The following is a 20,570-nucleotide window of genomic DNA, read 5'->3' on the forward strand; positions in this document are numbered from 1 at the left end:
AGAAATAACCAATTATTCTTTTTCACTAAAGCCATTTGCATACTAGCATTTAGGCTTCATAAAAAATTATTGGTAAAATTACACTCTATCATTTTATGGATAAGAAACTGAAGCCTCAAGAGAATTTAATAAACTAGTCAAGGTCACATAACTAATAAATAGCAAATAGAGATTTTTTTAATCCAAATAGAATAAAGTTTTCTCTATACCACATACAATGGTGAATCAATTATATGTATGAAAAGTAACCACCACAAAAACTATGCTCTGCTTTTAGAAATTTTGCTTTGATGTAATTCTTTGAGTTTATACCTAGGATCATAATGAAATCTGTCTACCATAATTATCTACAATGATACTACTGAGGACATTGCTCATTATATAACAGAAGCAAAATAAAAATCTTAGAAAAGATATTTTCTATATGCTACATTTTTATATGATGGATTTATACAGTAAATATTCACATTCAGTCTAACAAATAATCGAATTTTATACATAACACTGAGCTTCCCACTTTAAGCAACTGCTGTTATCTTGTTTTGCCCCCTTGCTATCAGCTCTCTAAGGTTAAGAAATATGGTAAACAAGCAGGCAAGTGTATTATCAAAGGATATATGATTTCTGGCTTAATAGGTAGTAAGACTCTTGCCTCAATCAAACCACAATGTTTTCTACAACTGGAAAAGTAGAATAGTTTGTCATGTTACAGAATCAGCTTTATTATTTTGATAAAATGTGAAAATAACTAAAAAAGTAAAATAAAAGGTACATAAATTATGAGATTTCAGCACCTGTAAGGATGATAGTATGCCAAAAGTTAATGTTAACAAATCTTATGAGTCCTCAAATCTTACAGCACATATTAATAAAACTTCCTAAATTTAACCTTGACCACAGAATCTCTGTTGGACAAAGCATCATAAAAGACTGATATTTCATGAAATATACTTTGAGAAATAAGATATCATACCATTGTTCAGAGGACTAATATTACATACAATTTGCATAAGAACTCAAAATTCAGACAGACTAGATATACACACATAAAATAACTTATGACAAGCATGTAAAATATACCAAGGCACTTGGATGGCTACGTATCATATGAACTATAAAATTAATATTGCTGAGAGCCTAGAAAGGCAAGTTAGTAGGCTGAGCTAGAATAGTGAAAGATAATTCTGTGATACTTTTTTTGGAACTGAAATTCTGAGTATTTTTATCTTATGTATTTACATCTATAATTTTGGCATCTGTTTTTGGGTAAACAAAAATTACAGAAGTTAAATAAGATGCGACAGGTTTGAATTAATTTAATTCTCCACAATTTTATTATGCATGTTTTTATTTTCACTTTTGAACTTAAGTCCCACAGTACACTGTCTTTGTACTTAATACCACTTAAATGTACGCTTCAAAATGGTTAAAATGACAAATATTATGGTATATGTATTAAAAAAATCTTACTTGTCTAGATCATATAATGTGTGTGAAATTCGTACAATTACTTCTACTCCAGCTTCAGTAGCCAGTTTCTTAATAGCTGCATCTCGTTCCTTTCCAAAGGGCTCAGAATCATATTCAATTGAAAGTTTAGTAATGTTCCATTCCTAAAGTAAGAGAAAGGAGCAAAAACATACATAAATTTTAATGATTATTTTTTCTATTATAACAACACAGGCTGGAAAAAAGTGAAAAGCTCCAACTCTACATATCAAATGATTATACTACTTTGAATATATATAGAGAAAATGCACAATTTACAAATTCAAAACTATGAAGATCAGAAATGCATACTCACTAGATTTCAGGCACTATGCTGGGCATTATACAATCTAGCAATATGCTTAACCTAAGCTTCCTACATTAAATGTGTTTGTATAGCATTTTACTTGTTAGGAAGTATCACTACAAACAAAGCTAGTGGAGGTGATGGAACTCCAGTTGAGCTATTTCAAATCCTAAAAGATGATGCTGTCAAAGTGCTGCACTCAATATATCAGCAAATTTGGAAAACTCAGCAGTGGCCACAGGACTGGAAAAGGTCTGTTTTCATTCCAATCCCAAAGAAAGGCAATGCCAAAGAATGCTCAAACTACCATACAACTGCACTCATCTCAAACGCTAGTGAAGTAATGCTTAAAATTTTCCAAGCCAGACTTCAGTAATACGTGAACCGTGAACTTCCAGATGTTCAAGCTGGTTTTAGAAAAGGCAGAGGAACCAGAGATCAAATTGCCAGCATTCGCTGGATCATGAAAAAAGCAAGTGAGTTCCAGAAAAACATCTATTTCTGATTTATTGACTATGCCAAAGCCTTTGACTGTGTGGATCACAATAAACTGCAGAAAATTCTGAAAGAGATGGGAATACCAGACCACCTGACCTGTCTTTTGAGAAATCTGTATGCAGGTCAGGTAGCAACAGTTAGAACTGGACATGGAACAACAGACTAGTTCCAAATAGGAAAAGGAGTGTGTCAAGGCTGTATACTGTCACCCTGCTTATTTAACTTATATGCAGAGTACATTATGAGAAACACTGGGCTGGATGAAGGACAAGCTGGAATCAAGATTGCCGGGAGAAATATCAAAAACCTCAGATATGCAGATGACACCACCCTTATGGCAGAAAGTGAAGAAGAACGAAAGAGCCTCTTGATGAAAGTGAAAGAGGAGAGTGAAAAAGTTGGCTTAAAGCTCAACATTCAGAAAACTAAGATCATGGCATCTGGTCCCATCACTTCATGGCAAATAGATGGGGAGACACTGGAAACGGTGACTGACTTTATTTTTTGGGCTCCAAAATCACTGCAGATGGTGATTGCAGCCATGAAATTAAAAGACGCTTACTCCTTGGAAAGAAAGTTATGACCAACCTAGACAGCATATTAAAAAGCAGAGACATTATTTTGTCAACAAAGGTCCATCTAGTAAAGACTATGGTTTTTCCAGTAGTCATGTATGGATGTGAGAGTTGGAGTATAAAGAAAGCTGAGTGCTGAAGAATTGATGCTTTTGAACTGTGGTGTTGGAGAAGACTCTTGAGAGTCCCTTGGACTGCAAGGAGATCCAGCCAGTCCATCCTAAAGGAGATCAGTCCTGGGTGTTCATGGGAAGGACTGATGTTGAAGCTGAAACGCCAATATTTTGGCCACCTGATGTGAAGAGCTGACTCATTTGAAAAGACCCTGATGTTGGGAAGGGTTGAGGGCAGGAGGAGAAGGGGATGACAGAGGATGAGATGGTTGGATGGCATCACAGACTCAATGGACATGACTTTGGGTAAACTCCGGGAGTTGGTGATGGACAGGGAGGCCTGGCGTGCTGTGGTTCGTGGGTTCGCAAAGAGTTGGACACTACTGAGCGACTTAACTGAAACTGAACTGAATTACTTGTTCAAATAATTTACACTTACATTATCTCATTTGTTACTCAAAATAATCCTCAGAGTTTGGCATTTTGGTTGCTAACTCCATTTTGCAGATAAGATTATTTTGAAAATTCAAGAATTTGTCCAAGTTCAGAGAGAGCCATAATACCTGAATTTATGTCTATTGATTCTAAGACTTGGTCTTTTTTTTTAATTGGAGTATAATTGCTTTACAGTGTTATTTTCTGCGGTACAACCACGTGAATCAGCTATACCCTCTCCTTCTTGTGTCTCCGTTCCACCCACTCCCTTATCCTACCAGTCTAGGTCATTACAGAGTACTGAGCTGAGCTCCCTGTATACGGCAGCTTCCCATTAACTACTTGTTTTACACATGGTAGTGTATACATGTCAGCGCTACTCTCTCAATTCATTCCACTCTCTCCTTCCCACCCACCTTGTGTCCATAAGTCCATTCTCCATGTCTGTGTCTCTATTCCTGCCCTGCAAATAGGTTCATCAGTAACATTTTTCTAGATTCCACATATATGCATTAATATACGCGGTTTGGTTTACTCTTTCTGACTTAACTTCACTCCATGACATTCTAGGTTCACCCCCATCACCACATATGACCCAATTTTGTTCGTTTTTATGGCTGAGCAATATTCCATTGTATATATGTACCACATTTTCTTTATCCATTTATCTGTTGATGGACATTTAGGTTGCTTCCATGTCCTAACTACTATTAATATAAACCTCTGACAGTTAATATGGTACAAGCTGCTCTGCTGAGGTATTGTTTTACAATGTTTTACTTCTGATTATCAAAAAATGTTAACTGTGGAAAATATAAACACACTTATAACAAGAGCAGATATTGAGTGCCAGGTGCTGTATTAATAAGTCCTGTAAACCTTCTTATAATCACTTTCAGTGAAGAGAACTGTGACTTAAGGGAATTAAGTGATTTCCCAGGGGGGTAGTACAGTTCTACTGTTTTTCATAATTCTAAAATCTACTTCGATATACCTTACAAATAAAAAAAAAATTCACCTGTCATTCTACCATTATTTAACTGATTATATAGTTACAAGTTGTACTTCTCCAAACCTGTATAGATTAGAAAAGGGCTATTTCCAATAGTGAGTTTTTTTTTTAATTGTTATTATAAACCTTTCAGTATACACCTTTGTACATAAATCTTAAACATTTTGGGACATTTGTCTCATTTTTTCTAGAAATAATTTTTTGAAATACAATTAATGGATACAATAAATTACATTTAAAATTTTGATAGGTATTGTCAAATTTTCCACCAATTTACACTCTCAATAGTAGTACACCAGTATTTTTAAAACTACTAATATAAACACATAGCATACACAGGAAAATAATATCTCATTTAAAATTTTTTCATTTCTTGAAAGTCTTGGAGAATGCATACAAAGTTGTCAGTAGCTGTTATCTTTGCAGAGTAGAATTTAGGAATATAAATAATTATTTTTTATTTTACACAATGTTGTATTGTTCATATTTGTTAAGTACAATCACGTTCTGTTTTTGAAATTTAAAAATGAAATTAAAATGAGAATAGGAAAGAAAGCGTTATATTTCTTTGTTTCATAGTGAGAGGCAGTATAGAGTGGTAGTTAAAAAACAAATGATCTAAAGTCAAACTTCTCAAGTTTGAAGACTGGTTCAACTATCTGTGCAATTTCTAAACCTTCCATGCCTGTTTCCTTATCTTAAAATGGGTAGCATGTAAGTAGAGTGCTTAGAGAGTACCTAGTATATAACAAACACTATGTGTTTGTTAGAGTAAAATGAAAAAAATAACATTTTTTGTGTGTGTGTGAAAGATTCAATTGAGAAAAGATTAAATGAGACAATGTATGTAAATTATTTGGAAGAGAAACGATGGTGATGCTAGGAAAGACTGAGGGCAGGAGAAGAAGGCGACAAAGGATGAGATGGTTGGATGGCACCACCAACTCAATGGACATGAGTTTGAGCAAGCTCCGGGAGATGGTGAAAGACGGGGAAGCCTAGTATGCTGCAGTTCATTGAGTCATAGAGTTGGGCACGACTTAGCAACTGAACAACAACAATGTAAATTGTTGAATACATAGTACATAGTTAAGTTCTCAACGAATGACAGCTGTTATTACTGTTGTTACTAGCCATTTGTGTATTTTTTTCTTTATGAATTGCAGCTTATGTCTGCTTAGGTTTCTATTGTAGTTAATTCTCTTATGGATTTGTACACTCCTTATATTTTAATGACAAACTTTGTCACATATGTCACTTCCTAAATAGTCTGTAATTTATTTCTATGATTTTTTTTGACAAATAATTTTTTAGTTTTTGGTTAGTAAATGTTGGAGTTTAAAACAAGTCAGTAACAATCCCTCCCCTTTTCCCTTTTTGAAGAGGAAGGGAAATATAAATCAGAAAACTAAACATAAAAATATAAACCACACAGTCTTCCCAGGCAACTGAAATAAAAACAAAAGTAAACAAATGGGACCTAATCAAACTTACAATCTTTTGCACAGCAAAGGAAACCATAAACAAAATGAAAAGACAACCTACAGAGTGGGAGAAAATTTTGGAAATGATACAATCGACAAGGGCTTAATTTCCAAAATATACAAACAGCTCATACAACTCAATGTAAGAAAAAACAAACAACCCAATTAAAAAATTGGCAGAAGACGTAAACAGACATTTCTCCAAAGAAGTAATACAAATGGCCAATAGGTACATGAAAAGATGCTAAACATTGTTATTAGAGAAATACAAAGCTAAATCTAAACTACAATGAGGTACCACCTCACACTGATTTTGCTGGTTAAAATGGCCATCATTAAAATGTCTACAAATAACAAATACTGGAGAGGATATGGTTTTTCCAGTAGTCATGTATAGATGTGAGAGTTGGACTATAAAGAAAGCTGAGCACCGAAGAATTGATGCTTTTGAACTGTGGTGTTGGAGAAGACTCTTGAGAGTCCCTTGGACAGCAAGGAGATCCAATCAGTCCATCCTACAGGAAATCAGTCCTGAATATTCATTGGAAGGACTGATGCTGAAGCTGAAACTCCAATACTTTGACCACCTGATGCAAAGAACTGACTCATTGGAAAAGACGCTGATGCTGGGAAAGACTGAAGGTGGGAGGAGAAGGGGACAACAGAGGATGAGATGGTTGGATGGCATCACCGACTCGATGGACATGAGTGTGAGTAAGCTCCGGGAGTTGGTGATGGACAGGGAAGCCTGGCATGCTCCAGTCCATGGGGTCGCAAAGAGTCGGACATGACTGAGCAACTGAACTGAACTGGAGAGAATATGGAGAAAAGGGAACCCTCCTACACTGTTGGTGGGAATTTAATTTGGGACAGCACTATGGAAAACAGTGTGGAGGTTCCTCAGAAAACTGAAAATAGAATTTCCATATGATCCAGTGATGCCTCTCCTGGGCATATATCCAGACAAAACTCTAATGCAAAAAGACAGACCCAACCCCATGTTCACAGCAGCACTGTTCACAATAGCCAACACACAGAAACAACCTAAACGCCCATCGATAAATGAATGGATAAAGAAGATGTGGTACATATATACAGTGGAATACTACTCAGTCATAAAACAAAATAATGCCATTTGCCCCACTATGGATACAACTAGAGATTATCATAATAAGTGAAGTAAGTCAGAAAGAGAAAGACAAATACCATACATATCACTTATGTGTGGAATCTAAAATATGATACAAATGAATCTATCTACAAAACATAAACATACTCATGAGCATAGAGAACATACTTGTGGTTGCCAAGGGGGAAGAGGTTAAGGGAAGGATGGAGTAGGAGTTTGGGGTTAGCAGATGTAAGCTATTATATACAGAATGGATAAACAACCAGGTCCTACTGTATAGCACAGAAAACTATATTCAATATCCTATGATAAACCATAATGGAAAAGAATATATAAAAAAGAATGTATATAACTGAATCATTTTACGGTATAGCAGAAATTAATACAACATTGTAAATCATATATATATATATATATATGTATACACACCACATTACTGGTAAAGCTGAACTGGAAGAAATATATTAGGTTTAAGGACCGGTAAGCTTATAGATTTTTCACCACTGAATTAAACAGATTTAGCTACCCAAGGCTAAACAGCACATTCCTTGCAGTGTGGGCTGCCCCTATAAGATTTATCACATGGAAGAAGGGAATAGGACATGTACTCTCTGCAACTGAAGAGGTGAAAAGGTATGATCTGACCAATACTCACCTAACTCCTATTAAACTCACCAGTGAGATCATTCTCTTCTTCCCTGAGGATAAATTAGTGGACATCTCTCCATAAGAAAAATAAAAAGCTAGGGAAGAGAAGGTTCCCCAAATATTAAATGTATTCATTCATATTCCAAGTATTCATTATAATTCTTAGCTCCTATGGTAGGTCCCTCCATCCTGGAACTTACTGAAGACTGGCAACACAGAGGGAAATAAATAATTAAATATATATAACTATTAGGGAAAAAAGGGTGTTATGACAGAAAATATGGGGGTGAGGGTAAGCTGGTAAGTTAGTTATCTACTCTTAATTACACTAGCTAGACTTTCAGTAAGTGGCGAAAAGTGAATATCCCTGCTTTGTTCTCTGTCTCAGGTGTAAAGCGTGTTTCACCATTAAGTATGCCGTTAGCTATGTTTCTGTGGATAGCCTTTACCAAGTTGATATTCAGCAATTTTCTATTGCTAGTTTGCATAAAGGTTTCTAAAAAATTACAAATGGGTGTTGACTACTGTCAAATGCTTTTTCTTTATCACTGAGATAATAATACCTTTTCCTTTACTAATAGGACATATTAATTTATTATTTTATAATGTTGAACCAACTTTGTATTCCTGAAATAAACTCCACTGATCATGATGCAGTATTATTTTAAAATACTTTTAAATTCTCTTTGTTAATATATTAAGGATATCTGAGTTTGTGTTTATGGGGGACACTTGGCTATACTTTTTTTCTTTCTTGAAAGTTCTTCATCAGATTTTGGTATCAGAGTTATGCTGCCCTCATAAACAAGTTCAGTGTTCCCAATATTATCCTGTGTCCTGGAAGAGTGTTATAAGACTGGTATTATTTCTTTCTTAAATATGTGATAGAATTCATAAGTAAAGCCATCTGGGACCTGGAGTTTTACTTATTGGAAGATTTTTGATTATAAATTCAGTTGTGTAAAGAGAGGGCTATTCAATTTTTCTTTTTTTTTTCTTCTGAAATTTTAAGAAGTTGCACTTTTCAAGAATATTTTTCATTTCATCTTAGTTGTATAATATATTGACATTCAGTTGACTTCAGTCACTCAGTCGTGTCTGACTCTTTGCCACCCCATGAACTGCAGCACGCCAGGCTTCCCTGTCCATCACCAACTCCCGGAGCTTTCTCAAACTCATGTCCACAGCTTCAACTAGACAGACCTTTGTTGGCATAGTAATGTCTCTGCTTTTTAATATGCTGTCTAGGTTGGTCATAGCTTTTCTTTCAAGGAGCAAGTGTCTTTTAATTTCATGGCTGCAGTCATCATCTGCAGTGATTTTGGAGTCCAAAAAAACAAAGTCTGTCACTGTTTCCTTTGTTTCCCCATCTATTTGCCATGAAGTGATGGGACTGGATGCCATGATCTTAGTTTTCTGAATGTTGAATTTTAAGCCAACTTTTTTCACTCTCCTCTTTCAGTTTCACCAAGAGGCTCTTTAGTTCTTTTGTTAATATTGACATTATGTTCTTTAGTTTATATTGACATTGTGACATTTATAATATCCTTTATGTTTTTAAAGTTTAGAGACAATCAAGTGATGTCCCCTTTTTTATCCTTGATAAAGGTAATTTGTGTTTTCTCCCTTTTAGGCCCTGATCGGTATTGCTAAGAGTTTATCAATTTTATTAATCTTTTCAAAAGAAAACTGAACTCTGACTCAAGAGTTCAATCAGGTGACAGAAACCACATTAGCAATTTGAACAAGGAAAATTTAATCTGAAGAACTGTCATCAAGTTAAAGGTGGTCAACAATGGTAAGGAGTAGAAGAGGAGTTAAGGCTATACTGTCCAATACAGTAGATAACCACTAGCCATAGAAGCAGCTCTGAGCACTTGAAATGTGGCTAGTTGGAATGGAGACATCCTGTAAGCATAAAATATACACTGGATTTCAAAGAATTCATATTAATATAAAAAAGGTTAAAATAGTATAATGGTTTTATAATGATTTTATATTGAAAAGATAGTATTTTAGATATACTGTTAAAATATATCTTAAAAATTAACTTCACATTTTTCTTCTTACTTATTAAAATATAGATGTTAGAAAATTTTAAATTACACGTCTGTTGGATAGTACTGTTCTAAGCAGCTACCACCTCTAAATGAAGGGAAAATAATTAAGCAGTGAATTAAGAAAGTTTTCTTTCTTCCTCTGCTGAGATTCACACCTCATTGTGAACGAGGTGTGCTGCCTCAGGAACAACCATCCCTATAGGGAAGAAGCCTGCCAGGGGGCTAAGACCACCAGGGAAGTCTCTGATAAACTGTCTTTAAATGAAGAGTTACGTTACCATATTGGTAAGTTTTCCTTTTGTCCATCTTTTCCTTTACTCCTCTGTGTTCCCTTGTGCTCAGTCACCCAGTCATGTCAGATTCTGTAGCCCCATGGATTGTAGTCCTCCAGGTTCCTCTGTCCATGGGGTTTTCCAGCAAGAATACTGGATTGGGGTACCATTTCCTACTCAAGAGGATTTTCCAAACCCAGGGACCAAACCTATGTCTCCTGAGTTTCCTGCATTGGCAGGTGGATTCTTTACCACTAGCACTACCTGAAAAGCCCTCTGTGCCCCCTATCTGCCTTTATTTGAATGAGAGATATTTTTAGAATTCCATTTAAAATTTCTCTATTTACTTTTTAGAAATAGCTCTTTGTGTTACTTTAGATCACAGTATACTGTTATTATAGTCTACCTTCAAATAATATATTACAATTGAATATTGTTAAGAATTTACATATACTTTCATTTATCTTTTTCCTACCTTATGTGATGCTGCAATAGATTTTATTTCATATGTGTGTCAAGTCCCAAGATACTGGTATTATTCCCTACAATTTATCAATATTAGTTGGTTTTAATCTGTCAATGGTCTTCCAAAAATAGGACATATGAATGTACATAACTAAAAATAATGAAAAAAGAGGTCTTTTATATTTACCCATGTATTTAATGCTCTTTCTTCTTTACTGCAGATCCTGTCTTTAGCCTAGAATTATTTTCTTTTGCCTAGCAGAACTTTGTTTAATATTAGTATTTTTTATAGTATAGATATGATGGAAAAAATTATTTCTGCTTTTTTGTGCCTGAAAATGCCTTCATTGTGCCTTCTCTTCTTTAAAAAATGAATGTTTTTGCTAAGTAAACAGGGCTATTTCTAGTTTTTTAAAGCTGCCATTCTATTCTGTAAGAAAATACAGAACACTATCATCATGGTTCCCTGAATATATCTTTTATTCTCTGGCTGCTTATAAAATTTTCCATCTTTGGTTTTCAGTTAATCAACTATCATGTGATAAGATGTGATTTCCTTTATATTTATGTTGTTTGGGGTCTGTTGAGCTTCTTGGCACTGTAGGTTGATACCTTCCATCAATTTTGGAAACTCAATTATCTCTTCAAATATTTTTTTTTTCTGTCCCAATCTCTCTTTCTCTCTTTTCTCTAGGTCTGTAAGTACAGATATGTTAGGCCATTTACTATTGTTCCAGAGATCTCAAACACCCTATTCCCCTTTTTAAAAAATCTTCCTTTTCTTTGTGCTTCAGTTGGGATACTGACTGTCTTCAAGTTTACTGATCTTTTTTTTCTGCTCTGTTCAATCCAGATAAATCTAATTAATGAATTCTTCATTTTGATAGTATGTTTCAGTTCTAAGATTTTATTTGGTCCTTTTTAATATTTTCCATTTCTGTATTAAATTACTATCTCTTCACATCGTTCTTCACCTCTTGACTAGATCCTCTACTATCCTTGTTGTTGTTCAGCAGCTCAGACATGTCCAATTCTTTGCAACCCATGAACTGCAGCATGCCAAGTTTCCCTGTCCTTTACCATGTCCCGGAATTTGCTCAAACTCATGTCCATTGAGTCAGTGATGCCATCCAAGCTTCTCATCCTCTGTCATCCCCTTTTCCTCTTGCCTTCAATCTTTCCTAGCACCAGGGTCTTTTCTAATGAGTCGGTTCTTCACATCAGGTGGCCAAAGTATTGGAATTTCAGCATCAGTCCTTCTAATGAATATTCAGAGTTGATTTCCTTTAGGATTGACTGGTTTGATCTCCTTGCAGTCCAAGGCACTTTCAAAAATCTTCTCCAACACCACAGTTTGAAAGCATCAATTCTTCGGCGCTCAGCCTTCTTTATGGTCCAACTCTCACACCTGTACATGACTACTGGAAAAACCATAGCTTTGACTATATAGACCTCTGTCGGACCTCCACTATCTATAGAATAACAATTGTAAAGTCCTTCTTTATCCTAATCCCAAGATCCGCATAAACCGTGGGACTGTTTGTTTTCTTTTACTTGATTGCAAGTTACATATACTTGCTTCTTCATGTGTCTCATAATTTGTGATCATATGACAGACAATGGTATAAAAGATTAGAGACAGAATAAACAATATTTATCTCTAGAAAAGTACATAGTCTTTGCTCTGACTGATAAAAGTTGAATTGATGGAGTCTGTAATTGAGCTGGGTCTGGGCTTTGTTGCTGCTTTACTTAAATTTCATTCACCACTGGCTTCAAATATTTTGAAGGCAGGATTCAGATTTTTCTTCAACAGGGCTTGAGATCTGAGTTGTAACAACACTCCAACTGTCCCTCTCTGCTTTACAGCTCGGGCACTAACTTTACAAACTATATGACATTCTCTCTGCTTTGCTGTCTACCCAGCAGCTTTGCCTGCTGAGGACTTCTCTTTGTTTTCCAGCCCTGTCCCCTAATTTTCTGCACCTTTGGAGGCATCTTTCTACACTGATGTCCTGTCGCCAGCTTTAGGGAACAGCTCCTTTGTACTAAGTGAATTCCTAGTGCACTTAAGAGGGATCCCTCTCATTCCTCCTGCTTCACCCCAGCCTTTGGCATGCTGCCACTGGTACTCCATGAATGCACTGAAGAAAAGTACTGGAGAGTGGGTATAAACTTACTCTGTGACTAGGGCTTCTTGGAATTCTAAACTGCCATGTCAGCACACACATCACCACAAAGACTTTGGTAAAATTTCAACGAGTTCCTCTTTACTCTCAACTATGGTAAATTCCCTTCTCTTCCTGCTGTGATTCCAGGGGTACAGCCATGGGTATCTTCTTTCCCATGAAAGGCTCATCCTCTAATGGAACTTAATTTATTAGGTTTATTTGTGTCATCAACTCTCTAACAGGTTAAAAACAAAAAAAAAAATCTATGATACTATGGCATATTTACTTTCTTCACATTATTAAGACAGGAGTGAATGGTCTACTGCAACTCTGCACATCTTAACCAGACGTGAAAGTCTCTATCTTCCTCTTCAGCACAGGTTTTATTTTTTATTTGTTAATATTTATTTATTTATTTGCACTGTGACTTAGTTGTGGCAAGTGGGATCTTTGGATGCAGCATGTGGGATCTAGTTCCCTTACCAGGGATTGAACCCAGGTCCCCTACACTGTGAGTGTGGAGTCTTAGCCACTGGACCACCAGGAAAGTCCCACATAGGTTTTATTTCAAGCAACATGTGGTTAACCTTTGAGTTTCAACAGTAAATATAACAATAAGATTGTTGTAGTATTAAAATATTTTCATGTGAAATAAGTAGTATTTACTTCGCAATTTTAAGCACTAAGATTCCTATCTGTTTTTGTGTATCACAATTATCTAACCACTCAGAAGGCATAATATGAACCATTAAATGGATGTAAAGTTCTTAAACAGTCACAAGTAATATTGTGAAAATAAGAAACATAAAATTTTATAGCAAAAGAAAGTTATAAATCACAAACTTCCTTGGAGAAAGCATTTAAAGTAGTAAAATCACATTACAAGATGTTAACTCACAAAATAACCAAAATATAATGAAGGTAAAGGTCTAAAAACTTCTGCCCATCCATCCATTACCCCTTCCTTTATTCCACAAATCTAGTCTCAGGGTTTTAAACAGAATTTATATTTAAGATTCCTAGATTTACTGCAGACTTCTCCCCTGAGCTCTGGAATTGAATGACACTCAACAAACACACTCATATGTCTAAAAGGCATCTCAAACTTAAAATGTTAAAAATAGTGAACTCCTAATTTTTTCCTCAAGTTGTTCCTTCTAGAGTCTTCCTCATCTCACTGAAAGGCAAACCACTGGGTCACTTGCCCAGGCTAAAAACCTAGAAGCTATTCTTGCCTCTCAAATACCACATATAAACAAACTCTATGGCCTCTATTTAAAAAATATATTTAAAATCCTACCATTTCCCAACACTCCTACTTCTGTTCTAGCCCTAGTCACCATCATCTTGTTTCTGTATAATTGCCTTGGCCTTCTAATTGATCTTTCTGCTTAAGTCTTTACAGCCTTTCCATTCGATTTCTCTTCTCTACAGCCAGAGTGATTCTTTTAAAATGTAAGTGAAATCATGTCACTCCTCTACTCAGTGATCTCCCACGGCATCCCATTTCACTCAGGGTAAAAGCTATAAAACATGGTAAAACCCTATGATCTGGCTCCTGCAATCTCTCTGACCCTATCTCTTATTTTTGTTCACTGTGCTCTGGCTAGAGCACACTGGCCTCCTTTCTGTTCCTAAACAAGTCACGGCCCACATCTATATCAGGGCCTCTGTAACTGTGGCTCCCTCTGCCTGCGACACTCTTTCCCCATGTTGCAGTTACTCAGTAGCTTAAAACAACTGATTAATTCTCCAAGTCTCTCAGTTAACTGGATGGTTCTTCTGTTGGTCTCACCTGGACTCACTCATGTGCCTGCAATCAGTGGGCAGCTTGGCTGGTACCAGATGATCTAAATGACCTCTCTCATACATTTCAGGCCTTGGTGCTGGCTGCTGGTTGGCCCATTCTCTCTATAAATGCGTGCATGCTCAGTTGCTCAGTCGTGCCTGACTCTTTGCAATCCCATGAACTGTAGCCTGCTAGGTTCCTCTCTCCATGGGACTTCCAAGGCAAGAATACTGGAGGAGGTTGTAATTTCCTACTCCAGGATATCTTCCTGACCCAGGGATTGAAACTGCATCTCTTGCATCTCCTGCATTGGCAGGCGGATTCTTTATCACTGTCACCTGGGAAGCTCCTCTCTACAGGTGGTCTCCCACAATTTGACATTCTAGCCCAGTCCTTACCCAGTACAAGGAACATTCCAGTGGGCAAAGGTAGAAGCCGCAAGGTTGCTTGCGGCCTAGAATTTGGAACTTGGCATCTCCTTTGGCACTCAGTCAACACAACATATAAGGCCAACCCAGATTTAAGGTTTGGGGAAAAAAAAGTCCCCCCTTTGATGAACAAGTTGCAAAATTTTGTGGATTCAATATATCACACCCCAGATTTCTCCATGGCTCAGTCTCTTCATTTGCTCAAATGTCACCACATCAGTGAGGCCTTCTATGACTCCATACAAATTAACTATCCTTCCCTCACCTTGGGACTTTCTTTCCCACATTTTATTTTAGCATCTACTATCACCTGACATTGCATATTTACTTTATTATTGGTCTCTTTCCCAATACAGTGTAAGATCTGTGAAGGTAGGAACTTTCTCTTTGGTTCACCATTATGTCCCCAGCACCTTGAACACTGCATGTATACACAGCAGGCACTCAAGCAATATCTGATAAATGAATCATCTTATTCAAATGAGCATGTACCATGAAATAATAAAGCAAGAATCCAAAGAATCCAAAATGACTCAAAAAGCATAATATAAATTTAGGCATGTGAAATGTTAGTGGCAGAGAATGAGATGGTTAGATAGCACCACTGACTCAATGGACATGAATTTGAGCAAAATCCAGGAGACAGTGAAGGACAGGAAAGCCTGGCGTGCTACCCTAACCCTAAACCTAACCCTAATACAGTCCATGGGGATGCAAACAGTTGGACATGTCTTAGTGACTGAACAACAATGTTAGTGGCTTTATATGTTCTTCTTTGATTTATTCTGTGATTTTGAACAAAGCATTTTATTATGCTTCAATGTCTCCATCTATAAAGACTTAGACACATGTCTCTTGTTTCTTGGATATAATGAGAATGTTTTACACGAATACTTTAAACTCTTCATAAAAAGTTTCTGCAGGCCATAGAATATGCACTGTCTTAAAAGCTTATCAGTCTGGCACCAAATGTAGATGATATAAGATTTAACTGCATAGCAATAACAATTTATGTGAGACACCTATGGTTAATAGTGTCATTCAAGTTTTGCTTAGGCTAGTGTCTGCTAAGTTTATCATTCCCTCAGTAGAACATGAAAAAATACAAGAAGTTTTTTAAAAAGCCATCTTGTCAGAAAATTCTAAGTAGAAAATACATAAGAAAAAACAAGTTTATCAGACACAGGTGTGTGTAAATATATGTTTTTAAAAATGCTCTGGCCCCATTCCTTAATCTATTCAGTACAAACAGAATAAAACGAATGAATGCTATAGAAAGAGGGTGTACACTAGAGGAGACATCAGTACTAAACTCACTGTCACCATCCCAATAAACTAAAGGCACTGTTACCAGGTCTAAATCAGTTTTATCTCCAATGTGGGAAGAAGCTGAATTACTTACCTATTAAAAGTTCTCACTATTTGCTGTACTAGAATAATAAAACCAGAGACAATAATGTAAATGAGTCAGCTAGTTACTGACAAAAGAATCTTCCTCCTCAGAAAACCTGGGGGTGTAAGGGTTAGGGATGAGGAGACCTCCTTTTTATTATACACACTCTTGGGCTCATTTCTGAAATACATGCATACAATACCTCTAAACAAAAAAAGTAAAAATAAAAACAATACAATAAAAAGAGGAATTAACTCCCTCCATGGTTCTGACATATTAAATAAACCTGAAAGTTTTCATAAAATATATTTTATATGGACTATATCAGAATCAAATAATAAGCACTCTAGGTATAGTAATATATATTCATGTATCTATATTTTATGGCCTTTGTAGAAACCACTGCCTCTCTGTCAAAGTGACAAGACAGGAAGCATAGCATCTAAATTCAAAAGATAGTTTGATCCAATAATATGCTATTTCAGGCAGAAGAAAAGCTCAAAATAAAGACCACAAAAGACTCCCTTACTTAAACCATTTTTTTCAAAGCAGGTAGATAAATGTTTTGTTATTTTAAAGGTACTTAAAAATCCTCAAGATTCAATTTACTTATAATACATGGATTTAGATAGAGTTGAAGCAGTTATTCACATATACTTTATACATATGAGTTGCTGATCAACTATTACCATTGTTCCTGATATACTTTCTTCTCAGAGCTCTTGCACGTACCTAGGTTAAATTCTGACTCTAAGCAGCTATAGTAGTAAGAAAATTTCAGTAAAATAAATTTTCACTAGCCACAACTGTTGTATTAGCCATACCCTAAACGTTAAAACAGAGAAGGCAATGGCATCCCACTCCAGTACTCTTGCCTGGAAAATCCCATGGATGGAGGAGCCTGGTAGGCTGCAGCCCATGGGGTCGCTAAGAGTCGGATACGACTGAGCAACTTCACTTTCACTTTTCCCTTTCATGAACTGGAGAAGGAAATGGCAACCCACTCCAGTATTCTTGCCTGGAGAATCCCAGGGACGGTGGAGCCTGGTGGGCTGCCATCTATGGGGTCGCACAGAGTCGGACACGACTGAAGTGACTTAGCAGCAGCAAACGTTAAAAATTTCTTTCATGCTGATGAAAAAAGGCAAGGTAGTGTTAGTTGAAATCCCAGAATTGGGGATATTTTCACTCAGGAAAAGGAACTGTTCTCTTCTGCATTCGAAATAGAAACAATGCTATTATAAAAATTTGATGATTCAAATTGTTGTAAGAAAAAAACAGATATACATTAGGAATTCCAACTGTAGTAAACAGGAAGGGATGAACTAAGCCAGGAAACTCAGCCTGAGCACTTCCATGAGCTACTTTTATGACCTTGGTCAGCTCATTTAACCTCTTTAGGACTAAATTTTTCATGTGGACACAAGGGGGATTAGGCGATCTTTAAGATTCTACGGCTGACAGGGGCTAGGCCGGGCCAGGGGCCAGGGGCGGCGGTCGAGAGGGGCTAGGCAGGGCCGGGGGCGGAGACGGCGGCGAGAGGAGTTACCCAAGGCCCAAGGAGCAGGGGCTGCGTGGGCACAGGAGGGCCGAGAGGAGTTACTCCACATTCAAGGTTAGGAGGAGCCGTCGTGAGTAGATATCCCTTGTCCAATGTAAGGAGCAATGGCTGCACTTTGCTGGAGCAGCCGTGAAGAAATACCCCACCTCCAAGGTAAGAGAAACCCAAGTAAGATGGTAAGTGTTGCGAGAGGGCATCAGAGGGCAGACACACTGAAACTAAAATTACAGAAAACTAGCTAATCTGATCACACGGACCACAGCCTTGTCTATCTCAATGAAACTAAGCCATGCCGTGTGGGGCCACCCAAGATGGATGGGTCATGGTAGAGAGGTCTGACAGAATGTGGTCCACTGGAGAAGGGAATGGCAAACCACTTCAGTATTCTTGCCTTGAGAACCCCATGAACAGTATGAAAAGGCAAAAAGATAGGACACTGAAAGACGAACTCCCCAGGTCAGTAGGTGCCCAATATGCTAATGGAGATCAGTGGAGAAATAACTCCAGAAAACATGATGGGATGGAGCCAAAGCAAAAACGATACCCAGCTGTGGAGGTGACTGGTGATAGACGCAAAGTCTGATGCTGTAAAGAGCAATATTGCATAGGAACCTGGAATGTTAGGTCCATGAATCAAGGCAAATTGGAAGTGGTCAAACAGGAGATGGCAAGAGTGAACGTCGACATTCCAGGAATCAGCGAACTAAGATGGACTGGAATGGGTGAATTTAACTCAGATGACCATCGTACCTACTACTGTGGGCAAGAATTCCTTAGAAGAAATGGAGTAGCCATCACGGTCAACAAAAGAGTCCGAAAGGCAGTACTTGGATGCAATCTCAAAAACGACAGAATGATCTCTGTTTGTTTCCAAGGCAAACCATTCAATATCACAGTAATCCAAGTCTATGCCCCAACCAGTAACGCCGCAGAAGCTGAAGTTGAACGGTTCTATGAAGCCTACAAGACCTTCTAGAACTAACAACCAAAAAAAGATGTCCTTTTCATTATAGGGGACTGGAATGCAAAAGTAGGAAGTCAAGAAACACCTGGCATAACAGGCAAATTTGGCCTTGGAGTACAGAATGAAGCAGGGCAGAGGCTATTTAATAGAGTTTTGCCAAGAGAACGCACTGGTAATAGCAAACACCCTCTTCCAACAACACGAGGGAATACTCTACACGTGGACATCACCAGATGGTCAACACCGAAATCAGACTGATTATATTCTTTGCAGCCAAAGATGGAGAAGCTCTATACAGTCAGCAAAAACAAAACCAGGAGCAGACTGTGGCTTAGATCATGAACTGCTTATTGCCAAATTCAGACTTAAATTGAAGAAAGTAGGAAAAACCACTAGTCTCTTCAGGTATGACCTAGATCAAATCCTTTATGAGTATACAGTAGAAGTGACAAGTAGATTTAAGGGACTAGATCTGATAGACAGAGTGCCTGATGAACTATGGACAGAGGTTCGTGACATTGTACAGGAGACAGGGATCAAGAAAATCCCCATGGAAAAGAAATGCAAAAAGACAAAATGGCTGTCTGAGGAGGCCTTACAAATAGCTAGGAAGAGAAGAGAAGCGAAAAGGAAAGGAGAAAAGGAAAGATATTCCCATCTGAATGCAGAGTTTCAAAAAACAGCAAGGAGAGATAAGAAAGCCTTCCTCAGCAATCAGGGCAAAGAAATAGAGGAAAACAACAGATTGGGAAATACTAGAGATCTCTTCAAGAAAATTAGAGATACAAAAGGAACATTTCATGCCAAGATAGGCTCGATAAAGGACAGAAATGGTATGGACCTAACAGAAGCAGAAGATACTAAGAAGAGGTGGCAAGAATACACAGAAGAACTGTATAAAAAAGATCTTCACGACCCAGATAATCATGATGGTGTGATCACTCACCTAGAACCAGACATCCTGGAACGTGAAGTCAGGTGGGCCTCAGAAAGCATCACTACGAACAAAGCTAGTGGAGGTGATGGAATTCCAGTTGAGCTATTTCAAATCCTCAAAAGGTGATGCTGTGAAAGTGCTGCACTCGATATGCCAGCAAATTTGGAAAACTCAGCTGTGGCCACAGGACTGGAAAAGGTCAGTTTTCGTTCCAATCCCAAAGAAAGGCAATGCCAAAGAATGCTCAAACTACCGCACAATTGCACTCATCTCACATGCTCGTAAAGTAATGCTCAAAATTCTCCAAGCCAGGCTTCAGTAATATGTGAACCGTGAACTTCCAGATGTTCAGGCTGGTTTTAGAAAAGGCAGAGGAACCAGAGATCAAATTGCCATTATCCGCTGGATCATTGAAAAAGCAAGAGAGTTCCAGAAAAACATCTATTTCTGTTTTATTGACTATGCCAAAGCCTTTGACTGTGTGGATCACAATAAACTGTGGAAAATTCTGAAAGAGATGGGAATACCAGACCATCTGACCTGTCTCTTGAGAAACCTGTATGCAGGTCAGGAAGCAACAGTTAGAACTGGACATGGAACAACAGACTGGTTCCAAATAGGAAAAGGAGTACGTCAAGGCTGTATATTGTCACCCTGCTTATTTAACTTATATGCAGAGTACATCATGAGAAACACTGGGCTGGAAGAAACACAAGCTGGAATCAAGATTGCTGGAAGAAATATCAATAACCTCAGATATGCGAATGACACCACCCTTATGGCAGAAAGCGAAGAAGAACTAAAGAGCCTCTTGATGAAAGTGAAAGAGGAGAGTAAAAAA

At 37.3% G+C, this 20,570-nt stretch overlaps 1 protein-coding gene across 8 annotated transcripts in view; it reads right to left on the reverse strand.

The window, feature by feature from the left end:
- CRY1 (cryptochrome circadian regulator 1) overlaps positions 1-20,570 on the reverse strand; it is a 98,445-nt gene that overhangs the window by 18,874 nt on the left and 59,001 nt on the right. For all 8 annotated transcript variants that reach the window (XR_014082330.1, XM_081591329.1, XM_081591330.1 and 5 more), the window contains exon 3: positions 1,471-1,613. Coding sequence is in view for 7 of the 8 variants with exons in the window: in XM_081591329.1 (XP_081447455.1) it covers positions 1,471-1,613 (143 nt within the window). In the remaining variant the exon portion in view is untranslated. The remainder of the gene's footprint in view (positions 1-1,470; positions 1,614-20,570) is intronic.

This window comes from Giraffa tippelskirchi, chromosome 4 (assembly GCF_054371585.1).
Source record: "Giraffa tippelskirchi isolate mGirTip1 chromosome 4, T2T-mGirTip1v1.2.pri, whole genome shotgun sequence".
Lineage (NCBI taxonomy): Eukaryota > Metazoa > Chordata > Mammalia > Artiodactyla > Giraffidae > Giraffa > Giraffa tippelskirchi.